The sequence below is a fragment of the Hemibagrus wyckioides genome, linkage group LG05, assembly GCF_019097595.1.
Source record: "Hemibagrus wyckioides isolate EC202008001 linkage group LG05, SWU_Hwy_1.0, whole genome shotgun sequence".
Taxonomy (NCBI): Eukaryota; Metazoa; Chordata; class Actinopteri; order Siluriformes; family Bagridae; genus Hemibagrus; species Hemibagrus wyckioides.
In genome coordinates this window covers 5,315,816-5,341,355 of record NC_080714.1, presented here as the reverse complement: position 1 = coordinate 5,341,355, position 25,540 = coordinate 5,315,816, and the positions used below count along the sequence as shown (strand labels likewise).

Here is a 25,540-nt window from a genome sequence, read left to right as displayed (position 1 = left end):
TGGGGTGGAGTCAATGAGAATCAGTCTGGCCTATCTCCTCCTTCCTGGTTTTCCCCTAAGTTTCTGTAACGCCATAAACATTATACGCGCCCCGAATAATGTTCAAATTTTGCTTATAGTAAACATATTTATTATACATTATAATCTGCAGTTGTCATTTATGAAGTTTTGCCTGCTTCTGTGCTAAATCATGTTTAACCCTGATTTCTATATCCTGCTTTTTTTCTTTCTTAGCCACCGATTAGTTTCACTTTGTCACAGAAAACAAAGTTTTACTGTCACATGAAGTTATTGTGTAAAACACAGAAAAGGCTGCTGTTTCAGCTGCTTTGCTAGATATTAAAAATATGACAAATAAGTAATACATTATGTATAAATAAGCACAACACATGAATAATACATAACTTCAGTCCTCATTCCTACATTCAACCTTATAGCAAAAGCTCATTAAAATACATTAGTGTTCTCACATGCAATTAAGGAAGAGGAGTCAAAATCTGAACTAATCGAAAACTATTTTCATTCACCTTTCTTATAATACTATGAAATATACTGTCTGATACGGGAAACAAATATTCATCCTTCTCAATTTGGTTATCAAATCCATATAGCAAAAGATTGATGGGCTTGTGCTGAACCATGCCTGTCTCATTAGTCTTGCCCACACACCACTAAGGCACAATAGTGAATATAATAGTGAATGAATAGTGAAATATAATAGTGAATGAATAGAATCAGTTCAGTTGACTCATTTAATTTAATCGACAGCCACAACGCAGTGTTGGTGAGATCAGTACTGAAAACTGAAAGGCCACACATGCTGTATATTACATAAACTGTTTTTTTTTTAGCCACGACATACCTGTCATTGCCATGTGAACCCAAACTTAACCCGTATCTGGCCTGGAATTTGACCTGTAGTCTTATGCTGCTATACTACAATTGCTTCTATTGTATGTGATATTGTATTTGTCGTTATATAGCTAATTTCCTGGACAAAAAAAACATGCAATTTTAACTAGGTGGTGTGTTCTATGTTAGATAGATAGATAGATAGATAGATAGATAGATAGATAGATAGATAGATAGATAGATAGATAGATAGATAGATACTTTATTCATCCCCACAGGGAATTTACAAAGGTCATACAAATTTAAGGGTCATAAATAAAACATATAGGGTGATTTCATGTTTTCAGCCACTTGTTTACATGATGCTAGTTAATGGATTCGATTGTTGCTAGTTGACATGAAGTAAACATGCCTTATCTGACAGACTATATATTAGGGAGATGAATGATTATAATAATAAATGTTTTAAAAAGTCATGTAAACACGATTTTTCTCTAAAATCTTCAAATTCCGTGTTAATTAAACTGAAGGGGGGAAAAGGTTTGCTAAGGTAACTATATAGCGGCAGCGTGCACTGCGGGTCACGTGATTTCGGAAAACTCACACGGCTCGCGCGCAGCAGAGCTGCGACCTAAGAGCAAAACCTTCAAGCGCCTGATCTGCCTGGTGACTGCAGCGCAAAGAATTCTGATTGGTTGTAAAATCAACATCGGGGGCGAGGTTTAGAAGTCCATATCTATCCGTGAGGTGGTACTTTCACTTCATTTACCTCAGACTGCTCAGAGGGAGAGGACGTGTCCAGGTCTGACCAGCTTCTTTTCAGACGACGATTTTATTTGGCACATATTTTACTCTACAGTTCCTTCAGAAATCATGAACATGCTTCTGTCTGTCGCCGTGCTCGTCGTTCTCAGCGCGAGCGTCTTCGCTAAGGAGTGTAAGTACGATTATTTGGTCAGTTTTTTTTACATTAGGCCTCACCCTGACGTTTCGTGTTGTTGTTATACGTGTATTATCGTTGCTTTTCTATTAATAAACCTTATAATGTATTGTAAAATATAAATATACATATATATTCAATGTTCGTTTTTGTTTTTAATGACGCATCTCCAGTGCGCGAGACACGTAAACAGAAAATACGGCGATTTGGAGATAAGCGATGGAAATTTCGTATTTTCTGTTTAAAACATAGCAAGTTTTTATTTATTTGTTGTTTATTTCTGTTTTGTTTAACGTTTCACGGTCATTTTTTTTTTACAAGCTTTTCTACTGCTCGCGGAAATCCCCCTTCATGTGTTTACTTTCACTTTAGTACTGAAGGAGGTGTTTGGTCTATTCTGTAGACAATTTTATTTACAAAACAAAAATAATTATCTTATTACGAATAAAAGTGTAATGAACAACCGAATCAGTTTTGTTTTCTCAGTTTTTTTTTTCAGTAATTAAATTTTCAGGTAATTAAAATCTAATTAACCAAAAATAAATAAATATCTAACCAAAATAACATATGGAAAAAAAATATTTCTTAAAAATACATTTTTTTTTAAAAAAAAAAAAAGAAGAAATAAACAAATAAATTTTTGCCTCAAAAAATGCCATAACAATAACAAAATGGAGGCAGATCCTTTATTTTAACAGTGAAGCGATATTAAGAAAAGCTTCGGATTCAGAGACTGTATAACGTTAAACACATCATAAAGAAGTCTTTTTAACAGGAAAAGTAAGAGTAGAGATATAACAACACTGCCACCTGACGATACAGACGCTGTTAATGATTTGCGATGCTGATATGTTGTTGTTCAGCCAGGTCTATCTGCTAAATCCTGCTTAACCGTGCGTGTGCGTCTTCATTTCTAGCTCCACCAAAAATCCAGGTTTACAGCCGTGACCCTGGTGTTTATGACAAGGAAAACACGCTGATCTGCCACGTGAGTGACTTCCACCCCCCAGACATTGAAATCAAACTGACGAAGAATGGGGTGGAGATCCCAAATGCCAAGCAGACTGACCTGGCCTTTGAGAAGGGCTGGAAATTCCACCTCACCAAGAGCGTCTCCTTCAAGCCCTCCAGTGGTGAAGAATACAGGTGTGAAGTCAGACACATGCAGAACCGTAAGACCATCACCTGGGGTAAGACTGACCTGTGCTATTCAAATAAACCTTCAGAAATATTTTTGTTACTATTCATACACTTTTGATTATGAGCTTTGTTTGATAGCTTGCTTCTTTTTGTCCTCGCAGATCCAGACATGTAAATCCTCCTGCACTTCGTAAGTAAAAACTCCCGTTACGAAGAAAAAGTGTTGTTCATAGCATCACGAGCACTTTGAATACATTATTCAATTTACACAAATGTAGATTATTGTTATCACAGTTTTCTTACTTTGCTCTTTTTTTCCCACAGATTCCCTGCTGTGTATTTGCACCTTTCAGTAAAATGAAACTCATTGAGAAATGATCATATTAGTTAAACATTCATCAGTTAAACCTTTTCTTGTGTGTCTGTCGGTAGCAGGCTGGGCGATATGATCCAAAAAAAAAATTATGTCTTTGTGATGCGAGGAAACACCTTTCAGATCGACAAAATGGAACAAGGTGTTTAGGTTCACTTTTTAAAGTTTTGCTAACCAAGGATCAAAAGTACTGCTACTATTACTGACATGGCATGATTCACTAAATATTTAAATACATAACAAGACCATGGATGGAAACATTACAAATCAATTAAAAAATCAAAACAAAACAACAAACTATATATATGTATATAGTTCTATCGCCCAGCCCTGCATCATATTCCACTCTTTTTTAGTAATCAAGCAATATCTTTACAGCTGAAGATCTGAACATCAATTGTACTATATTTCATTCGGTTTGGATAATTTCTTCGTTAATGAGTGGAGGGGATGTCTTTTTATAAATATTACAGGTTTTTGCCTTTTACCTAACTACATTTGTTTCTGCTTCATGTGAAGATTGCTAGATACTGTGTTTACTTTGTTTTCCTTATTTTATACTTCTTAAAAATTATCAATAATAATTGGCATCGAACTTTAAATTTAGTGAGGTGTAATGTAAAAAAATTGTCATGGCAAATGTAATAAGATAAAATTAATAAAACCCTGTCCACCTCCTAAACCCGACTGTGGTGTTCATTTGTGTGTGTGTGTGAGAGAGAGAAATATTTTGTAAATTAACCACAGAGCTTATTACATAATTACAGATTAAATTAAATTAGCTAGATATCTAAAATTGTTTAGTTAACAAACAGAAAAAGAGATATTTGATTTAATTTATATCGCAGTGCTATTCAATTAATTGGTCAGAAGATGATTAATTTTCTGACAATAGTTCAGGCTGCAAAGTTTATTTCAATACACTCATTCTTATTTAAACACTGACTTGTACTGTGAGTTTTGCTGCATAAATATGTACAAAGTGACTTGTACCACGAATGTGCCACGATTGACAGGATTCTTCAGTAATTACATAATTTGTAGTCTATTTTAAAATAAAATGGCTTTTGAAGGATTGACTGTTTAGGTCTGCATTAACACAAGTGATAAGAGGAATTTATTTGGAAATTTGAACAACATTAAATGGGACTATGAACAGATCAGGTATAACATGAGCAGTAAGAGGTGCAGTAAATAAGACTGATGATCTCGTCATGGCCCCTGTTAGTGGGTGGGATATATTAGGCAGCAAGTCAACATTTTGTTCTCAAAGTTGATGTTAGAAGCAGGAAAAATGGACAAGTGTAAGGATTTGAGCGAGTTTGATGAAGGGCCAAATTGTGATGGCTAGACCACTGGATCAGATCATCTCCAAAACTGCAGCTCTTGTGGGGTGTTCCCGGTCTGCAGTGGTCAGTATCTATCAAAAGTGGTCCAAGGAAGAAACAGTGGTGAACCGGTGACAGGGTCATGGATGGCCATGGCTCATTGATGCACGTGGGGAGTTGAAGGCTGGCCCGTGTGATCCGATACAACAGACGAGCTACTGTTGCTCAAATTGCTGAAGAAGTTAATGCTGGTTCTGATAGAAAGGTGTCTGAATACACAGTGCATGATGGGTCAGGGCTGTTTTGGCAGCAAAACAGGGACCAACACAACATTAGGCCGGTGGTCATACACCTGATCGGTGTATATGGATGAACATATAACGTCTGGGTCGTTATTGTTTTATGTTTTATTGTTTTTATTCGTTAGCTGTGGTATAAGAGGAAACAAACACATGGAATGTGCATGGGAAGTAAAGTGTGTGTTTTGTTTGCAGCATCATAACCACCTGACATCATGAGTTTATGATGTACTTAATTTCTCATGGGCGTAAAAGATATTGCTATAACCATGCAGTGCGCCTGTGTTTATATAATCTGAAGTAAATACTGCATAAATAGTGTAATGTAGTGCAGTGACATGTAGTGCAGCGGCCATGTTGGCACGCGCTGAACACGACTCGCTGCGCATGCGCGGTGTAAATCGTATCGCCGCCACCACCAACACAAAAAAACTAACCAGACATAATTCAAAGTTTTATCAGGTCTGATTTATGAGTTTTAGCGGAAATAAGCATACAGATCATTCCAGAATATTCCACCCCCAGAAACGACCTAATCAGTTGACGTTGTTCTTTTTTTTCTTTCATTCCCAGTCGTAGTCGATAAATCCCGCCTCCTGCGCTTTGATTGGTCAGTAGTCCATCTTCAATCCAATCCGTGAGGTAAGTTCTACGTTCTAGCCAATCATAGACCGGCAGGCGGGGCGTTTGTGAAATAAAACTGAGTATATTTGACGTCACTTCCGCTGGAAGCAGTTCTTAGGAAGCTAACGTTGAAGAATTTTATCATATAGATTTTGCTATTTATTTTTCCCGAAACAGATGTCAAGATGATCCTCACAGTTAAACCGCTCCAGGGGAAAGAGTGTAACGTTCAGGTGGGTTGGAACGTCGAGCTGTGCTTATTCTGGCTATAGTGCAATTCCCCGTGGTTAGCTAGGATGGCTAGGATAAGTAGCTGGACTTGTGAACGTGAGTTAGCTAACAGGCTAGCTGTAACCTGATGGAGAGCGTTTGAAACAAATACAGTTAAAAGTGTAGTTCCTAATAAAACTCAGCTAGCGTGCGAGGCGGATTTGTATTAGAATCTCAAATCGCTTTTTTTGGACATGTAGTGCACTATGTAGGGTATAGTAGACTATTCAAATGGAATCTACGTAGTGCGCCTAGATAGTACGCATGCGCTGATTTGGGATGCGGCCTTGTTCCACTGTCATATGGGTGAATAGGTTAAGGCCAAGAAGTATAAATTCAGCAAGCTCTTCTTGACTATAAAAACACCAAGTAAAAAAATATGGTTCCTGAATTTATAATTTAAGTGTTCATATACATATGCATATACATACATGTAAATATATATACATATAAATATATTTTTTGTGTTGTACTTATAGACCTTTATATACTTTATATGTATATATAAATAAGTGTGTGTGTATATGTATGTATGTGTGTATGTATGTATGTATGTGTATATATATATATATATATATATATATATATATATATATATATATATATATATATATATATACACACACACATATATATGTATATATGTGTATATGTGTATATATATATATACACATATATATACACATACACATACATATACATATACATATATATATATATATATATATGTATGTGTGTGTGTATGTGAATATAGAGGTCTGTACATTGCTGAAATGTATTCATAAAGTAAATCAAATTATGACCTAAAATACGAATTCAAATTACTTTAAACATTATAACCCAGACATGAATTCAGAACTGTCTTACAACACATTAACTAAATATATTCTGAAAAATCTGATGCACTAATGCCCTAACTATTTTTTTAAAAGCAGTATACTTTTAAAGAATACTATTAAAGAAACAACAATTTAAAATAATGAGATGAAGATAAAGAGATTCATATAGTCTGTGGTTCAAAGTGCAGTAGTTGATTTTTTTTTTATTTTTTTCTCCTCTCTCTTGCTCGTGGAAGTTTTTAGAACATAGTGAAATATTTTGCTTTAAGCCACGACCTCAGTACAGGTGTATTAAGTGTCTGAGATAACTGGTTTGGAAACTGACAGGCTTATTTGCGCCGTCAGTCAATTTACAGACACCTTACGCTACTTTAGATCCTGGGGTGGAAATGTATGTGAACATGGGTGCAGAAATCAAACAATAATTTCAAGACATACATTGCAATTTTCAATTCAGTACTCTTTTTAGAGAATTTTTTTCTTGTTGATTCTCAGGTTACAGAAAACGAGAAGGTGTCGACGGTGAAGGAACTGGTGTTTGAGCGCTTGAACATACCGCCACATCAGCAGCGACTGCTCTACAAAGGAAAAGCCTTGGCAGGTACGGATAAAGACTAATCTGAATAGTGGTGGCTCTGTGGGGTGGCTCTAAGGGGATGCTGTAAGAGGAGTAAGGGGTGGCTCTAAGGCCTGGCTCTATGGTGACAGTCTAAGGGGGCGGCTCTAATAGTGCAGATCGAAGGGGGCACTCTAAGGGGTGGCTCTGTGGGGACACTCTAAGGGGACATTCTAAGGGGGTGGCTCTAAGGCCTGGCTCTAATGGGTGGCTTTAATAGGGCAGATCGAAGGGGGTGCTCTAAGGGGTGGCTTTATGTGGAGTAAGGGGTGGCTCTGTGAGGTGGTTCTAAGGGGAAGCTGTATATGGATGCTCTAAGGATAAAATTCAAATTTTATTTAAAATTTGACATACAAACATACGCCATCATACAGAGTACATGTAGTGAAATGTTTTTACGACTGTCCTTAATATAAAAATAGTAAATTAACGCTAAGGTAAAAGAATAAAAATAAGGCACAATTAAGATACAATAAAATAGAAACAGAACATGTAGGGGAAAATATACTGGATATATATTTATAGATATATAAAACTGGACATATATAAAAATAGAGATGGATCTGAATAGTGATTGGATCTAAATATGGTGATGTGTATGAATTAGAAGCTAGAATGTTATTTATTGGTATATATTGTTATAAATATTGGAGTCGCTTTAAGGAGACAGTTATCTTTCTACAATAAAAATCATTAAAAAAAAAACAAAAAAAACATAACAAATATCCATCATTAGTAAAGGTCACTGTTGTGTTTGCAGATGAATACAGATTGAGCGATTACGCCATCGGCCCAGAGGCCAAGCTGAACCTGGTGGTGCGGCCGACAGGAGAGAGGAACAGCGGGGCGACGGTCAGCAATAATTCCAGTAACAACAGCAGCAGCAGCAACAGTGGGAGCACTGGTAGTGGAGTATGGCAGTTACTGTCCACCGTCCTAGCCAAACATTTCAGTCCTGCAGATGCAGCCAAAGTCCAGGAACAGCTCATTAAGGTAGATCCAGTTCAGCACCTCACCTGTTCCTGCAGTCTTTAACAGGAACAAACACATTCTGATAAACACTGCCTTTTCACATCACGTCTTACTTTTTATCCGTTTAGTTACATTTACCGTTGTGGAAAGTTCCTGTTTATCACATTAGCTCTAGCAGCTGTCTTGCGCCAGCCTCAGCCTGTTTTTCTCTGGCTTCGTGTTATCGTGTTACTGAGAGTGAGCAAACTCCACTATCTGTCCCGATATTCCCGTCGGTCAGAAAACTGTACCTTAGACTGCTACAAAGCTTTGACGCTGGAGACTCCTTCCATAAACGTTAAACACCTCCTTACAGGAGACTTTACCGTATCAACATAATCTGTTTATAGCTACATGGCTGCCTTTTGTGGTAAACTGTTGCTATAGAAACGATATAAAAAAAAGACACCTTATTAATACCTTCTGACCAATCAGACTCGGACGATTCAGCTTGTCCAGCAATGGTAAACGCTGTGAACGTCCATTATTGATTAAAGGAAGTTTTTTGTTGGTATAATGTCTTATTTTTTATTCTATTTAATTTTTTTCCAGGATTATGAACGTTCTCTCAGACAGCTCAGCCTAGATGATATCGAGCGCCTGGCTGGACGTCTGCTGCATCCTGAGGCAGAGGGAATGGACACGTCATGCATGGACTGAGACTAGCTTGTGTGTGTGTGTGTGTGTGTGTGTGTGTGTGTGTGTGTGTGTGTGTGTGTTTGCACACTTAAACAGCAGCAACACAGCAGCCTGATGCTTGGATAAATGTATTCGATAAGGACATTTAGGAGCAATGGGACTATAAGACCACTTCAGGTTGACCACACATGAGCGTGACTCAGCTAAACAAAAAAAAAAAAAAAAAATGTAACGGAAGATTCCTTTCCAGTCTTTTGATCCGTGATTAAGTGGACATGAGCTGCACTTTTATTCGCGACATATTTCCTTTTCTTTCTTCTTGCTTTCAGATGTCCAGCTGTTTTTTCGTGTGTTAAACCTTTTCTGAGTGGGTTGAATTCAAGACATTTTAATTCTCCTTTAGGGGACTGAAGAGATAAACCTACTGAACAGTAGGAGTTGGTTTATGCGGGAAGACAATATAATCACAACGCAAATACAGATTAAGCCTCGTGCATGGAAAGAGGCCATGTTTCATTTCAGACTGCATTCGAATACTGTTTTTAATTCGCCCTTGCCAACTTCCTGTCGATATTTCCTCATTCCGGGGAATCCCCGTCACTTTTTTAATCTTTTATTCTCAAAGAACGTTTCCTTTACTTCATCAGACCGTTTGAGGTTTGTTCGATGACCCATCGGAGCTTTGACGGATCGAATCAATACAGAATTTTCAAAACGGAAACCCAAGATGCATTGCAGCTGGTTATTTGTTAGTCAGTAAAAACAATACTATACAATCTGCATTGCTGCAATTACTCTATACCTCACAGTGCAGCTAACTACACTCAGACTCGGGCAGGTCGCCACAGAAATCTGTCCGACCGCATCGTTCTCACCGTCGCACGTATTCCTCCCAAAATCGGCTTGAAACTCGTGACCGGCTTTTTAAAAACAGTATTGAAACCCACGTTTCGTTCGACGTGTTTTGTATGTATTTAGCACGAATGACGACCACGTGACGTAAACTTCATGATCATACTTCAGGTTTTCTGTCCATGTACAGTATGCTGCTTCACGTTACGTTTGGAAGAATCTATTTATGATAGTCAAGGAGTTCAGCATTCATCACTACTGACCACAAAGTTAGTGCCGGGCCATGTATAGGTGAGCACACTGACTTTGTAAATACTGTTTATTATTATTATTATTATTGTTATTGTTATTAAAAAATGACAGCATTCATGTGACTGGCTTTATCTAGTTTGTAGAAGTTCTATTATTATTATTATTATTATTATTATTATTATTATTATTATTGGGCTTTTTACTTAGCTTTACCTCGTATTTAACCCCGGGTAGACGAACACGCTACGGCTTTTAGTGTTAACTCCACGTTGCGGTGCCAGACATGTAGCGTGCGAGACGTGGCGCCGTCAGAACGCTACCACTTTTGATGCTAAGCAACAGACACGCGATCAGAAAGCGAACAGTGTGTGACTCGTGTATCACATGCTTTGTACAGCCACGGAAATGGTGACGGAAAGCACAAAATTCACAAAGGAGACACTGGTCAATCCTGGTCTGCTGTACAAGTAAACGCAAGTTTCTCCAATGTTTAAAATGATTTATTGCTCCCTTCTTTTCATTTTGTGCTTCTTACTGATGTTATTCAAAGGTTTGAATGGCAAAGAACTTTAACCGTGCAGTGCAAAATGACCAATTATAAAGAACCGGGATTAATTACTTGTTGTTCCCGGGTAAAGTATGAACATGCTGGACAAAAATGAAACGATATAACCCAGGATTTTGTCTAACCTGGGGTTTACTAGGACCCAGGGGAACTATTTAAAGTATGAAAAGCCCTAAAGTGCTTTATTTCTTAAACCACAGCAGATATTAATCAATCAGGCAGCTCATACTTTTAAATGGTCATATTTACATTACATTACTTCGGTCCAGAAGGTTTGACCTACGGTGTGCGATGACACTGGAGACTCCTTCCAAAAAGAAATTGAAATAAAAACAGTAAACATCTTTCATATGTGTTTCTCTTTTGATGAAGTACTGGTTACTATAGAAACTGTAACGTATTAGAAAAGCGCATGAACAGAAACCTGCGACTTGGATAGCAACTGGAACGGAATCAATCAGAATTGAGCATTGCAGTTATAATATAAATAAAAGCTGATTTAATGTATTCTAAAAACCGCACACTTTTGGTTGTAAATGTAATCTTTATTTATCTATTCGGTTTATAATATACACTACCAAGTTACAGTGGCACATTTGGCCAAAGACTACTTATTTTTATTGTTTAAACCATATTCATCCTGGAATATAAAACAAATTCTCTGATATAAGGTATGTATGTGTGTGTGTATATATATATATATATATATATATATATATTAATACAAGTACAATATGTAAATGTACAAAGATGAAAGATGACATAGAAGGAAAAGCAATGAACGAAAAAACGATGCAGTTCTGCTGTTCGCTCTCCATGTTTTCCTAAGCTAAATGTAACCTGATCATGACAAAGACGCCGTGTAAGTAAGTGCAAGATAGTCTAAACGGTGTAAATCAGCGTGGTTGCGGATGGCCAGGATTTTGTTAGCGGACGCCGCTTGCGCCACGCAGCGCTCTGAATTAAGCAACCTCGTGGTCAAGCGGAAGTCGCGGTCAAGACCGTATTCAGTCCGTCGATTGCCTTTCGTGATTGATCAGTCGTTCGTTTAGGCGAGACATGCAAATACAGACAGGCAGGAGGTCTTTATCACTGGTGGACTTTTATACAGCAGGGAATGCACGATCAGTTTAGAGATACACAAGACACATGGGAATGATGAAGAACCAAAGGCACAATGATTCAAGAAAGAGGAAAAAGGAAAAGAGGGTGTAGTGACAGTCTTGGACAGAGTGGTGTTTTTTTTAAAAGGGTCGCTATGTTGGAGAAAGGATGATGCTCTGTCCTGTTGCCTCGAAACTGACAAGTAGACTTGGGAAGATAGGAACGCCGTCACATGGATTCAAGCCCTGGGGGTGTTGGAGGAGGAGGAGGAAGAGAAGGTGGTGGTGATGGCTTGTTTTTTTTTTTGTGTGTTTTCAATTTGTTTGTTTTCTGTTCAGTCTCTGTTAGATCACCCTCATCTCTTTGCCTCCTTGCCATCAGCTTTATTTTTCCTCCTTCAGCAGCTGCAGCCATCGTTCGAGGCGGGAGGTCTGTCGTCTCTGAGCTTGATCTGGTCTGGAAACTCGATATGATCAATCTCGGGCCCCTCCTGGAGGACGGGATAAGAAGGCATAGCAGAATAATACATGTTAAAATTTTGTTAGCTAATTAGTAAAACTGGTTAGCTGATACTGACGATGCTGTATCACTGATACAGATTTCATTTGGTTTGATTGGGTTTAGATGAAAGCAGATGGGGGACATGGACTGGGATGGATGGATAAGTTGGAAAGTGTTTGCTGTACAGGAATTATATTAGTCCGATTGGAACGGAACTGGATCGTGATTGGAAGTGGGTAAGATCAGGACGGATGATACACTGGAGGTGGGGTGGATGGCTTGGGATTAAATTACACTCGACTGGACAAATGGGAAGTGGATTGGGATGGCCAGGTTGGAAATGGACTGATAAGGATACACTGGTGTTGGATATTATTATGATGGGAATGGGATTATACTGGCTTGGAATTGGAGTGGATTAGAATGGACTAAATTAACTGACAGAATCTAGATTGGACTGGACTGGACTGGATTATGGTGGATTGGGTTTAAATTTGATAGCTTGAAATTGGACTGGTCTTAAAATTGGATTATGATGGAATTTTGGTTTGGAACTGGACTGCAGAATGGATTTGACCCACAGAGTAGAAGTGGATGAGTCCTGTATAGATGATTTTGAACTAAATTGGAACTGGACTAAAATGGAGAAGAATTTGATGCGAATTAATTTCTGGTAGATGGTTCGGGGTGGGTATATTAGGAATTAGTTTTGGGATAGACAGGGATTTGAATTTGGATTGGATTGGACTGGGATAGATGAATTCGAATTAGCTTGATATTGGATGAACTGGAATCAGACTGGATGTAGATGGTATAGACTGGAGCTTTATTCCAATAGCTACACAATAAGAAGGAATAATAAATGAAATAAGAATACACACTGTCTCACACTCACACACTCACAAACAGTACCAAAATATCTGAGTTATGCCACAGTTTCTAGGCTGCCATGTAACACACCCCTCTCATGTACCATGTCAGCAGAGCTTCTAATGTTTAGATGATATGAAATACATGTAGTGTGGTGTGAAGAGCTTCCTCGTGTGTCTCTCTACCTGTTTAAGCGCATTGCGAGCGATGGTTTGGAAAGCCTGGTCCACGTTGATCGCTTCTTTGGCACTGGTCTCAAAATAAGGGATGTTGTTCTTGCTTTGACACCACGCCTGAGCTCGCTTTGTAGTGACCTGCTCGAGACAAAAAGCTTGGGATGACCAATCATGGAGGTGGTACTGAACACTATTCACCTGGTATTTATTTCTCAGAGTAAAGCCTGTGATGAAATACTGCACACAAAATTCCTTACTATGGATAAGCAGTGTTATTTTCCAAAAAACACCAGGATGTCTACAGCACATGTGGTGATATGATGTTGCTTTACTCGTGACACAGCGCCCAGCGGCGACTGGATCACACTTATTTATATGATACTGCAGCACATCCTGCTGACAGCCTGGGTCACAGGGTCACACCCGTCTACTGATTTTTTTCTTTTCTTTTCTTTCTAATGGCTCTCCTAGCGAAGACAGCATGAATAATGAAAGAACTATCTACAAAAGAGACTTTTTATGATTCCCAGAAGGGGAAAAAAAGCCTAAAATTGCAGGATGGAGCACTGATCAAAATATGTTTTTGTGAAAAGAAAATAATTCTTAGTATTTTTTAGTAATAGTAGAATTAGTAGTATTCACAAATGAATTAAATAAATTAATATTATATAAAAAAATTTATTAAATAAATTAATAGTATATAAAATGATATAATTACTAATGAACTAAATAATAATAAAAATAAAAATAATTATTATAATCATCAGTTATATACTTCTATAACTGAATTTTCTTCGTTAATCCATGCTTCTTGAACGACAGGAAATAACTTCCCATTCACGACACAGATTACAATAAACACATTGTGTAAATAATGCCATTATATTATAGACCCTATGTAGGGTGAGTATATAACTGGACTGGAGCTGGACTAGTAGGTAATTATACCTTGGAACTGGAAGTTAACAGGATGGATAGATTGTAGGTGAATGGGATTACGCTGGATTGGAGTGGATTAGGATGGACTGGATTAGCATAGACCCTGTTTAGATTGGATTAGGGTGGATTAGGTTTGGCTTGATAACGTGAAACTGGATGGATTTAAAAAATCGGATTGGATAAAAATTGTGTAGGAAAATGGAAGTATGAAAGAGACTTCTATCAAATATCTTCATAGTTGGGCATGGAATAAGGGGAAAAAAATCCCAGAGTTTAAGTCTCTGCATTTCATCTGTAAATAGAAACAAGGTCTAAAGAAACGGTGCTATACAGCGCTATAACTCTTCATTCCCAGAACCCAAACAAAGTTTGACTAAAAAACGTCACGCGGTCCAGACCTGTCTGTTCTCCAAGTCGATCTTGTTTCCGAGCACGACGAAGGGGAAGTTCTCGGGGTCGCGAGGGCTGGCTTGGATCAGGAACTCATCCCTCCAGCTGTCCAGAGTCTTAAAGGTGTTTGGAGACGTGACGTCGTAGACCAGCACGCAGCAGTCGGCGCCTCTGTAGAACGCCACGCCCAGTGACTGAAAACGCTCCTGTCCGGCTGTGTCCCAAATCTATCAGCGCACAAGACAACACCGTAAGCAAGTTGGATATAAAAAAATAATAATATTTAGCAGATCCCTGATCAATGATTTATCAACAAAATCCGATATCCGAGCGTTATTTAATGTTTACAGTATTTACAGCTCCTGAAGTTTATATAAAATCCATTCATTCGCACTCAAGTAACCAGTCAAACCAGCTAAATATGACAAGGACTCAATACTCGTGGGGTGATTTCCAAAAACAAAAACAACCCACACAAGTTTGCAGGGCCCTAAGCCCACTGCACCTGAATACATGAGTCATGAATTAATGCATTGAAAAACATTAGTGTCTAAACTCCAAAGCCGCTGCACAATCATATGCCATTGTGGAATATGAACAGTGTGAGAAAACTGCAAGAAGAAAATTCCACTTCAAGATCTGGGATGATGCACGTATTTACCTGGAAAAAAAAAAGCAGCCTAGAAAAGGGGCGGGGCTACCCATCATCGACGCTGGATGAGAAAATAATATCAAGATGGCCGCCGACATTCCGGTGGACGAGACGTCTTTCAAACATCTTTCACATTAATCTACATTATGATTCTACAAATATTCAATCGTATTGATTTTCTCATGTGCCATTGACTGGGACACTGGGGTGGTTAGATGTTCATGTTCCATTAGAAACGATGTGAACCTCCTAAAATTCCTACACTAGACAGTGCATAGTGTAAGTGCACAGCTTGTTGTCATTTGAGACACAGCTTTTATGTTTAGTGCTCCGAATATCGGTCTGTATCCAGGTTTAAACCTGAAGTAGGCGTGGCCTAAATCAGTTTATAGTTCTATTTCTCAAAATATAGAATAAAAGCTTCATAAACTAGGAGCCTAACTAGCATTCATGTTGTTTACAAGACATACTGGGTGAAGTATTTGGTTACAGATATCGTGTGTATCGTGTACCAAACCCGCAGAAGTCATTGTCAGTACTGAACACAGAGGCTCTCGATTTAATGGTGTGTTTAAAAACACACAGGAATTATACAACTTCACTGCGTACTTCCCTTCTGGTCTGATTACACACAGGTTAGTGAGTCACGCGCTCGCTGGCACATGAGGATCAGCATTCCGTGGCAAGGCATGCTGTAAACTTGTTCTTGCAAAGCTGGTGCCTTCTGGGAAATCAGCCGGAAATCACCTGGCAGAGAAATGAATGACGTGAGTCACACACAGTGGGCTCGGTGGGGCTCAATGTGTCCTGCTGAAGACTAACGCTAGGTTTTACACATGCAGGGATTTTATCGCTGCGACTCGACAGATGCTGTACTGGTATTACTGGTCACCAGTGTAATTAAATTTATCAGCAAGGGGCAACAACCAGCATTCTACTGGACGATTAAGCAATGCACACACACACTAATTTTATATATATATCTCCTCATATTCACTCTCTCTCACACACAATCTATCTATCTATCTCTCACTCACACACAGTCACTTTTTTCCTTCATATTTTCATATTCTTCATATATTTTCCTCATACTCTCACACACTATCTATCTATCTCTCTCATACTCTCACACAGTCACAGACAGTATCTATCTCTGTCCGCCTGTCAATCAATCAATCAAATCAATGGGTGAGCGAATACTTTTGGCAATATAGTCTATCTATCTATCTATCTATCTATCTATCTATCTATCTATCTATCTATCTATCTATCTATCTATCTATCTCATACTCACACACTCACTCTCACACAGTCACAGACACTATCTGTGTGTCTGCCTGTCAATCAAATCTATCTATCTCTCACTCACACACTCACCTTTTTTCTTCATATTTTCTTATATTTTCATATTCTTCATATATTTTCCTCATACTCTCACACTCTCTCACACACATACACTATCTATCTATATCTATCTCTCATACTCACACACTCACTCTCACACAGTCACAGACACTATCTGTCTGTCTCTGCCTGTCAATGAAATCTATCTATCTATCTATCTATCTATCTATCTATCTATCTATCTATCTATCCATCCATCCTATATTGCCAAAAGTATTCGCTCACCTGCCTTGACTCGCATATGAACTTAAGTGACATCCCATTCCTAATCCATAGGGTTCAATATGACGTCGGTCCACCCTTTGCAGCTATAACAGCTTCAACTCTTCTGGGAAGGCTGTCCACAAGGTTTAGGAGTGTGTTTATGGAGGGCATGCGCATTTGTGAGGTCACACACTGATGTTGAACCAGTCAAGTTCATCCACACCAGACTCTGTCATCCATGTCTTTATGGACCTTGCTTTGTGCACTGGTGCACAGTCATGTTGAAAGAGGAAGGGGCCAGCTCCAAACTGTTCCCACAAAGTTGGGAGCATGGAATTGTCCAAAATACACTATATTGCCAAAAGTATTCGCTCACCTGCCTTGACTCGCATATGAACTTAAGTGACATCCCATTCCTAATCCATAGGGTTCAATATGACGTCGGTCCACCCTTTGCAGCTATAACAGCTTCAACTCTTCTGGGAAGGCTGTCCACAAGGTTTAGGAGAGTGTTTATGGGAATTTTTGACCATTCTTCCAGAAGCGCATTTGTGAGGTCACACACTGATGTTGGACGAGAAGGCCTGGCTCTCAGCCTCCGCTCTAATTCATCCCAAAGGTGTTCTATCGGGTTGAGGTCAGGACTCTGTGCAGGCCAGTCAAGTTCATCCACACCAGACTCTGTCATCCATGTCTTTATGGACCTTGCTTTGTGCACTGGTGCACAGTCATGTTGGAAGTGGAAGGGGCCAGCTCCAAACTGTTCCCACAAAGTTGGGAGCATGGAATTGTCCAAAATGTCTTGGTATGCTGAAGCATTCAGAGTTCCTTTCACTGGAACTAAGGGGCCAAGCCCAGCTCCTGAAAAACAACCCCACACCATAATCCCCCCTCCACCAAACTTTACATTTGGCACAATTCAGTCAGACAAGTACCGTTCTCCTGGCAACCGCCAAACCCAGACTCGTCCATCAGATTGCCAGATGGAGAAGCGCGATTCGTCACTCCAGAGAACGCGTCTCCACTGCTCTAGAGTCCAGTGGCGGCGTGCTTTACACCACTGCATCCGACGCTTTGCATTGCACTTGGTGATGTATGGCTTGGATGCAGCGGCTCGGCCATGGAAACCCATTCCATGAAGCTCTCTGCGCACTGTTCTTGAGCTAATCTGAAGGCCACATGAAGTTTGGAGGTCTGTAGCGATTGACTCTGCAGAAAGTTGGCGACCTCTTCGCACTATGCGCCTCAGCATCTGCTGACCCCGCTCCGTCAGTTTACGTGGCCTACCACTTCATGGCTGAGTTGCTGTCGTTCCCAAACACTTCGACGTTCTTATAATACAGCTGACAGTTGACTGTGGAATATTTAGGAGCGAGGAAATTTCACGACTGGATTTGTTGCACAGGTGGCATCCTATCACAGTTCCACGCTGGAATTCACTGAGCTCCTGAGAGCGACCCATTCTTTCACAAATGTTTGTAAAAACAGTCTGCATGCCTAGGTGCTTGATTTTATACACCTGTGGCCATGGAAGTGATTGGAACACCTGATTCTGATTATTTGGATGGGTGAGCGAATACTTTTGGCAATATAGTGTATCTTGGTATGCTGAAGCATTCAGAGTTCCTTTCACTGGAACTAAGGGGCCAAGCCCAGCTCCTGAAAAACAACCCCACACCATAATCCCCCCTCCACCAAACTTTACACTTGGCACAATGCAGTCAGACAAGTACCGTTCTCCTGGCAACCGCCAAACCCAGACTCGTCCATCAGATTGCCAGATGGAGAAGCGCGATTCGTCACTCCAGAGAACGCGTCTCCACTGCTCTAGAGTCCAGTGGCGGCGTGCTTTACACCACTGCATCCGACGCTTTGCATTGCACTTGGTGATGTATGGCTTGGATGCAGCTGCTCGGCCATGGAAACCCATTCCATGAAGCTCTCTGCGCACTGTTCTTGAGCTAAACTGAAGGCCACATGAAGTTTGGAGGTCTGTAGCGATTGACTCTGCAGAAAGTTGGGGACCTCTTCGCACTATGTGCCTCAGCATCCGCTGACCCCGCTCCGTCAGTTTACGTGGCCTACCACTTCATGGCTGAGTTGCTGTCGTTCCCAAACACTTCCACGTTCTTATAATACAGCTGACAGTGGAATATTTAGGAGTGAGGAAATTTCATGACTGGATTTGTTGTACAGGTGGCATCCTATCACAGTTCCACGCTGGAATTCACTGAGCTCCTGAGAGCGACCCATTCTTTCACAAATGTTTGTAAAAACAGTCTGCATGCCTAGGTGCTTGATTTTATACACCTGTGGCCATGGAAGTGATTGGAACACCTGATTCTGATTATTTGGATGGGTGAGCGAATACTTTTGGCAATATAGTCTATCTATCTATCTATCTATCTATCTATCTATCTATCTATCTATCTATCTATCTATCTCTCTCATACTCACACACTCACTCTCACACAGTCACAGACACTATCTGTGTGTCTGCCTGTCAATCAAATCTATCTATCTCTCACTCACACACTCACCTTTTTTCTTCATATTTTCTTATATTTTCATATTCTTCATATATTTTCCTCATACTCTCACACTCTCTCACACACATACACTATCTATCTATATCTATCTCTCTCTCTCTCTCTCTCATACTCACACACTCTCACACAGTCACAGACACTATCTGTCTGTCTCTGCCTGTCAATGAAATCTATCTATCTATCTATCTATCTATCTATCTATCTATCTATCTATCTATCTATCTCTCTCTCTCATACTCACACACTCTCACACAGTCACAGACACTATCTGTCTGTCTCTGCCTGTCAATGAAATCTATCTCTCTCTCTCTCTATCATACTCACACACTCTCTCACACACACTCACTCTCTCTATATATTTATATATATCAAATTCAAATTTTAGGTCACATATACATTACACAGTACGACATGCAGTGAAATGTTTTTTTCACGACTGTCCGGCATATATATATATATAAAATCATACTTACACACACGCTCACACACTCACTCTCACACACACACTCTCTCTCTCTCTGTCTCACACACACACAGCATGCAGCCAAAAATGACTTTTTCTGAGATGCCAAATAACCGACTCCAGATAAGTCAGCATTGTCTGCTGTTGTCTTCCCCATGAAAGAATGAGACGAGGCATGTGGCTTGTTTCCAAAACAAACAGTGACTAGGGAACTCTCCTGACTGCAGCAAGCTGCCAGCTCACCATTCTGTCATGTTTGGAGACAGTGATCTGGAGCCTGCAAAACGGATTTATTATCGATCGACAAGGACGACTCGCGTCCAAAAAAACAAGACATCGCTCTGCATTATCCGGGACCTTTTACTGACCACCTGCTAAAGCTGCTGAACAAACAACATGTCTGAACAGAAAACATCTCAGATCCATAAGATGATCAGACTGGGACTGCATGGAGATTTCTAACAAACGCACGAGTCCATCTCATGCTTTCCGGTGCATGACTAGTCCGGTTTTTTAAACAAGAACCAGCGCAGATTCAGTCACAGCTCCTGTCTGGCTAATCGTCAGTGTTTATGTAAATTATTTCAGCTCATCAGACCAAAACCGAGCTACAGGACATGAGACATGAACTCAATCCACTTCACACATCTTCCTCTGGTCAGATTCACGATGAACACTGAATGTCTGATGTGAATGATGCTAGTAAAGAGTAGTTGCTCATCCAAACCTGAGGAGCTGGACTGTGACTGGACTGTCAGTTTAAAATAATAAAATAAATGTCATATATATATATATATATATATATATATATATATATATATATATATATATATATATATATATATATATATATATATATATATATATATATATATTACACCTATTGTAATGTAAAATGTAGAAAAATAAAATTACACGATGTGAGCTAATTTAAAAGACATTTGCATGACGTTTCTTCCTCCGAAGTGTTGTCGGCCATCTTGATTTTTTTTTTACCCCCTCATCCAGCATCAGTGCCTGGAAGCCCCACCCCTTTTCCTCTAGGTATTTTGCTCATATTCCACAGCGGCATAGAATAGTGCATAAATATGTGATTTGGGACGCAGCCAACGGCTTTGGAGTTTAGACATTATACAGAGTTTAGTCTATCAGTGTTAAGTGCATGAAATGTCCAATATTTCACACTAGTGCTCGTGATTTGGGAAATGTTCCAAGCAGCAATGCGGTGATGAAAAAGTGAAGAGTGGAAAAAAAGCCAACCTGCATGGTGACCAGCCTGTCGTCCACCATCACCTCTTTGGTCAGAAAGTCGGCGCCGATCGTGGCCTTGTACTGGTTGCTGAACTTGTTGTTAACATACTGGTTCATTAAAGAGGTCTTTCCAACCCTGGAAAATAAAAAGAAATGAATAAATCACAACATTCAGAGGTAGCGCTACGTTCTGTAAACGTTACAGTTTAGCGGATCAGCTGTGAAAGTGAATAAGCTAACAGCGACGTCTCAGCAAATAGTGGAGCAGAGGAATTGCTTAAAAAGATCAAGATGAACCAATAAATAAATAAAAAACACCTCTCATGGTATTCAGTTAGGCGTGTGTCAGGTCAAAACTCATCAGCCATTCATTAAATTTAACCTTTGTCCAGAAAATATCCCTAAGAAAAGTCCCTAAAAGTTTGGCTAGCGTGATTTCGTGGGCTTTGTAGTTATGGAAGTACAGCATGGTACTGATCCCGAGACAATCTTTATTTATGAGATGGTGCGAGTTTGGGTCTGCACTTATTCAGGAAGTATCAAGTGTGTGTGATTTATCTGATGATGACATCATTATTTTCCATAACACACATGTAACTTGAGTGTCAGATGACCAGTGTGGGACACGGAAACTTTAAGGAGTCATAGCAGCAAAATAACACAAAAGCAACCAATGTAACGAGTCGTCCTAGGTTGTTTGTGATGATGTGAGAAGAACACAAACGCTCCGGGGTTTGACAGAATCGAGCAGATCTGAAATCAGACTCCGATTCGGATCACAGCAAACGTGTCCAGAGTGAAACGTCCTCAAGTGTTTCTCTCATCTTATAGTGCAGCAAATAGCCAACGATTGGAAACGTGATTTTTATCCATTTAAAGTTGCAGTCAATGTTGTGGAACATCCACAAAACAAGACAGCTACTTATCCAGCCTCGTGTTTTTCCTCCTTCTTGAAGTTATGTTTCTACAGAAGCCAATGATCTCAAAATAAATAAATAAAAATAACGCAGTGAGAAATCAGCTTTAATCATGAGAAAAATCTCACGCTTGTGAACAGCAGGAATGGAAACTGACCACACGTTCAGGGTCACTCTACTGTTCTCTGACAGCCTCCTTCTGAATCATGGTTCATCCATGATGCTGCAGTCTGAACGTTTTTTTTGTTCTGTGGAGATCACAAGAGCATGGAGTCATGATAATGAGAAAAGAAGAAATAAATAAATAAATAATTACAGCATAGACAACGTGTGTTCTCTTAAGGCTGCTGTACATCACTGAGGAAGAACAGGAAGCAACAGCTCCTCCGTTATGAAGACTTTCCTCAGGTGGGAAAAACCTCCTGACGAGTTCAAAACTCTGACACTTGAGACTTCTTCCATAACACAAACAGTTTTTGGGGGGTTAAAGTCCATACAAGACCCCAGGACTGAGCTGTGGTAATACAGAAACGAAGTGTGTGTTAATATTAACCTGGGATTTGAGTTACAGTCTGCTGAACCGTCAAAAAACTTAAATTAATCAACTCCTTCTGACCAGTCAGCTTGGACCTGGACTTGATCAGTCTGAAGACGACGATTAATTGGGGAATAAAAAAATCCAGACATAATTTGCCACATACACAACATGCAGGGAAACACTTTATGCACTGTCCGGGTCATAAAAATTAAATATAAAAATAAAAATATAATATATAAAAAAAATAGAATTCAAATTAAAAAAAAAGTGAAAATATAATCTATAAAAATAATAGATTTTTTATAGATATATATATAATGGATTTAAAAATAAAAAAAAACAGGGAATCACAGAAGACAACGAAAAGATTTTTTTTGTGGCTTTAGCTAGACTGTGTAAATAACGGCCACACCTAAACGCTAGGCTGAGAACGGTGCCACAGAAACGAAACATGGAAAACAAGGGAAAATCCTGTAGGGCAAAGTAAAATCTCCTCTCCCATAGGTGGAAACGTTTAGCTTTACTGACGGCACAAATGAAAAGCTAAAGTAAAACCTCCTCCTGCTTCAGGTGAACTCGGGAGAGGTGAGAAAAGAGAAACTGCTCTGAAAACGACACCTGAGATATGAGAAACACCTAAGTGTGGTGAGAATTAATGAATAAATAAATTTAAGATTCAAGATTCAAAGAACTTTTTCAATCCCAGGGGGAAATTCCTTAACCATGCATTTCATTCATTAACCTGCAGAATGAAACTTGTGCTACAAATGCTACAGTTACGATTAAAGGAAAAGTCTAAGGGTTCTTTTTCTTTACTTAATTTACAGTGTGTGTGAGAGAGAGGTGGGGGGGATTGAAAGCGAGAGAGATAGAGAGAGAGGGAATGAGAGCGAGAGAGAGAGGGGGGGGGGATGAGAGCGAGAGAGAGAGAATGATAGCGAGAGAATGAGAGAGAGAGAATGAGAGAGAGAGAGAGAGAGAGAGACAATTGAGAGAGCGAGAGAGAGAGACGATTGAGAGAGTGATTACCACAGGCAAGAATTTCGACACATTTTCCTGTCCTGAGCAAAGAACAGAAAACCTGTTCACTCGTTTGGAATGGAAGTCTTGGGGCACTCGTCGCAGCGCTGATAACATTTAGCACGAAATTGCGGAATATATTTATAAATATATAAACCAAAAAGTCAAAGCCATGTTCCTTTGGATGTGGTTTATCCGCGTAGTTCACAGATTTTCAGCAAGGTGTAGTGTGGAGCGTTGGAAATTTACCTCAAACTCCTGAACACTATTCAATGTTCAAACTTAAGAGCTGAACATTCAACGAGAAAATTCATCAACTGCCCTTCGGGTTTCTATTCCTATACATCAAGGACGTCGGGGGTTCTGTTTGTTCATTTAATGATGCTTGTTTGTTTCACTACAGTTCAACTTAAAGCGATCCGCTTAGATGGTACATAGCTAGAGGTTAGGTTGACAAAACACCAGAGTATTCCTTTAACAAACTATATAAATAGCCCGAAACCTCCATGTTGTCTTAAGCTAAGCTCTTCCTCTTTGTGAGATTTAATCCAGTCTTTTTTTTAAGTGAAGTCAAAGAGCCTGTTTCCTCATGAAAGTTGAAGTGGTATGGCATGTGTTGTGTGTGTGTTGTGTGTGTGTGTATGAGAGAGAAAGACACACACTTACCCAGAATCACCAAGGATGATCACCTTAAGCAGCACCTTCTTGCGAGAGGCCATGATGTCCGGACCAGATCTGAGGATCAGACACAGACGGATCATTCTCAACTCATCATTAACTTCGGATCACAGGATTCCTGCTTACACTCACATAGCAATATTCCAGGGAATTCTAGGAATGTTACGGTTTTCATTAATAAGGACAGCTGACTTGCATAGCAAAGCTCACCCATGACTATTTTATTCCATCTGGGAAGGTTTTAACCATGACAAGGTTGATATTTTGAGACGTTTTAGTGGGAAAACGCCAAAACACCGTCGTTAGGCACAAACACTGTTGCTAAGGATGACAACAAAAAAAAACAATCTCAATAGATAGCGTTTTCCCAGATCGAGTGACGTCACTAGATGAAAAATATCCATCGTGACGACTGCGAAAAGACTGCTATGATTTATTTTATTTATTTATGTTTTGTAGGTGAAAGTTAAAGGAAAAATATTTATATGTCACAGACAAACAATAAGTCGGAGTTTATTTATCGGTACAGCTCGAGACGCGCGTTGGTTCGCCATGAAAGAGACGTTTTCTAAAAAAAAAAAAAAATTGTTAATCAAACCGCTTAGAATTATTATTATTATTATGTTTAATATTAAGCTTAAATCAAATGCACCTCCTGGAATCGTCTATTTTTGTGATTTTTTTCTTTTAGACAAGACAAACATGGAGGAATCATCCCTACCTCCTTCCGCTTCTTCACTTTCGAAACGCAAACACGGCGTTTAGGACTGACCGACAGAAATTCACTCCCTGATTGTGTCCGAGCAACAAATCTATGTCCAGCGTTGTCCGTTAGGGAGAAACACATCTGCTGCGGAGCCTGGACGCCTTGCTCTAGCCGAACATGGCTGCGGAGTCACAAGGGACTGACGCACCGCTGACCTGTTTCGCAAACCGGAAGTGACACCCCTCCATTTTATTATTATTTTTTTTGTTTTTGTATAAGATATTTCTAATCTCCAGTATGACAACATTTCTCTTATAATATACATTTCCAAAAAAACGACTATTTGCTCTATGTTCAACGGCTCTCGTTAACTGTTTTTGTTTTATGTCGCACGATACGAGTGAATATTAAAATCCCCGGATGTACCCTTTGCGCACTTGTTAGTATGCAAGTGCGCGGAATTCTAGTACGTGTTTAAAGGCAGGTTTTCTCTTTCCATACTTGTTAGAATGCGAGTACATTATTATTATTATTATTATTATTATTATTATTATTATTATTATTATTATTATTATTAT

The 25,540-nt window shown here is 39.3% G+C and overlaps 3 protein-coding genes across 4 annotated transcripts; 2 read left to right on the top strand and 1 right to left on the bottom strand.

Moving 5' to 3' along the window:
* The first annotated feature begins 1,605 nt into the window (after positions 1 to 1,605).
* Positions 1,606 to 5,842, top strand: b2ml (beta-2-microglobulin, like). Of its 2 annotated transcripts, none has more exons than XM_058390700.1 (4): positions 1,606 to 1,789; positions 2,710 to 2,982; positions 3,094 to 3,122; positions 5,833 to 5,842. In XM_058390700.1, exons 1-3 carry the CDS (start codon positions 1,726 to 1,728, stop codon positions 3,105 to 3,107), a joined length of 351 nt encoding a protein of 116 aa, XP_058246683.1. In that variant the 5' UTR covers positions 1,606 to 1,725; the 3' UTR covers positions 3,108 to 3,122; positions 5,833 to 5,842. The 2 variants fall into 2 exon arrangements, with proteins under 2 accessions (XP_058246683.1, XP_058246682.1); XM_058390699.1 differs by lacking the exon at positions 5,833 to 5,842 and adding an exon at positions 3,257 to 3,987.
* Positions 5,635 to 10,150, top strand: ubl4a (ubiquitin like 4A). The gene is made up of 4 exons (XM_058390698.1): positions 5,635 to 5,789; positions 7,161 to 7,266; positions 8,042 to 8,274; positions 8,845 to 10,150. The coding sequence occupies exons 1-4, from the start codon at positions 5,742 to 5,744 to the stop codon at positions 8,950 to 8,952; spliced, it is 495 nt and encodes a 164-aa protein (XP_058246681.1). The 5' UTR covers positions 5,635 to 5,741; the 3' UTR covers positions 8,953 to 10,150.
* Positions 10,151 to 11,278: 1,128 nt separating this feature from the next.
* Positions 11,279 to 25,165, bottom strand: rab7b (RAB7b, member RAS oncogene family). The gene is made up of 6 exons (XM_058390697.1): positions 24,978 to 25,165; positions 24,245 to 24,313; positions 21,113 to 21,239; positions 14,589 to 14,807; positions 13,261 to 13,389; positions 11,279 to 12,194 (listed from the first exon to the last, which is right to left on the bottom strand). Exons 2-6 carry the CDS (start codon positions 24,295 to 24,297, stop codon positions 12,102 to 12,104), a joined length of 621 nt encoding a protein of 206 aa, XP_058246680.1. The 5' UTR covers positions 24,298 to 24,313; positions 24,978 to 25,165; the 3' UTR covers positions 11,279 to 12,101.
* Positions 25,166 to 25,540: the final 375 nt, after the last annotated feature.

Bases quoted from the DNA above. Each gene is read 5' to 3' on its own strand.
- b2ml (XM_058390700.1), top strand. From the start codon at position 1,726: ATGAACATGCTTCTGTCTGTCGCCGTGCTCGTCGTTCTCAGCGCGAGC. The intron at 1,790-2,709 runs GTAAGTACGATT...CTTCATTTCTAG, and splicing joins GAGCGTCTTCGCTAAGGAGT to CTCCACCAAAAATCCAGGTT.
- ubl4a (XM_058390698.1), top strand. From the start codon at position 5,742: ATGATCCTCACAGTTAAACCGCTCCAGGGGAAAGAGTGTAACGTTCAG. The intron at 7,267-8,041 runs GTACGGATAAAG...TTGTGTTTGCAG, and splicing joins CAAAGGAAAAGCCTTGGCAG to ATGAATACAGATTGAGCGAT. The intron at 8,275-8,844 runs GTAGATCCAGTT...ATTTTTTTCCAG, and splicing joins TCCAGGAACAGCTCATTAAG to GATTATGAACGTTCTCTCAG.
- rab7b (XM_058390697.1), bottom strand. From the start codon at position 24,297: ATGGCCTCTCGCAAGAAGGTGCTGCTTAAGGTGATCATCCTTGGTGAT. The intron at 14,808-21,112 runs GTTGGCTTTTTT...GTGCGCTGATAG, and splicing joins ACAGGCTGGTCACCATGCAG to ATTTGGGACACAGCCGGACA. The intron at 13,390-14,588 runs GTCTGGACCGCG...TGTCTCGAGCAG, and splicing joins TCGACTTGGAGAACAGACAG to GTCACTACAAAGCGAGCTCA.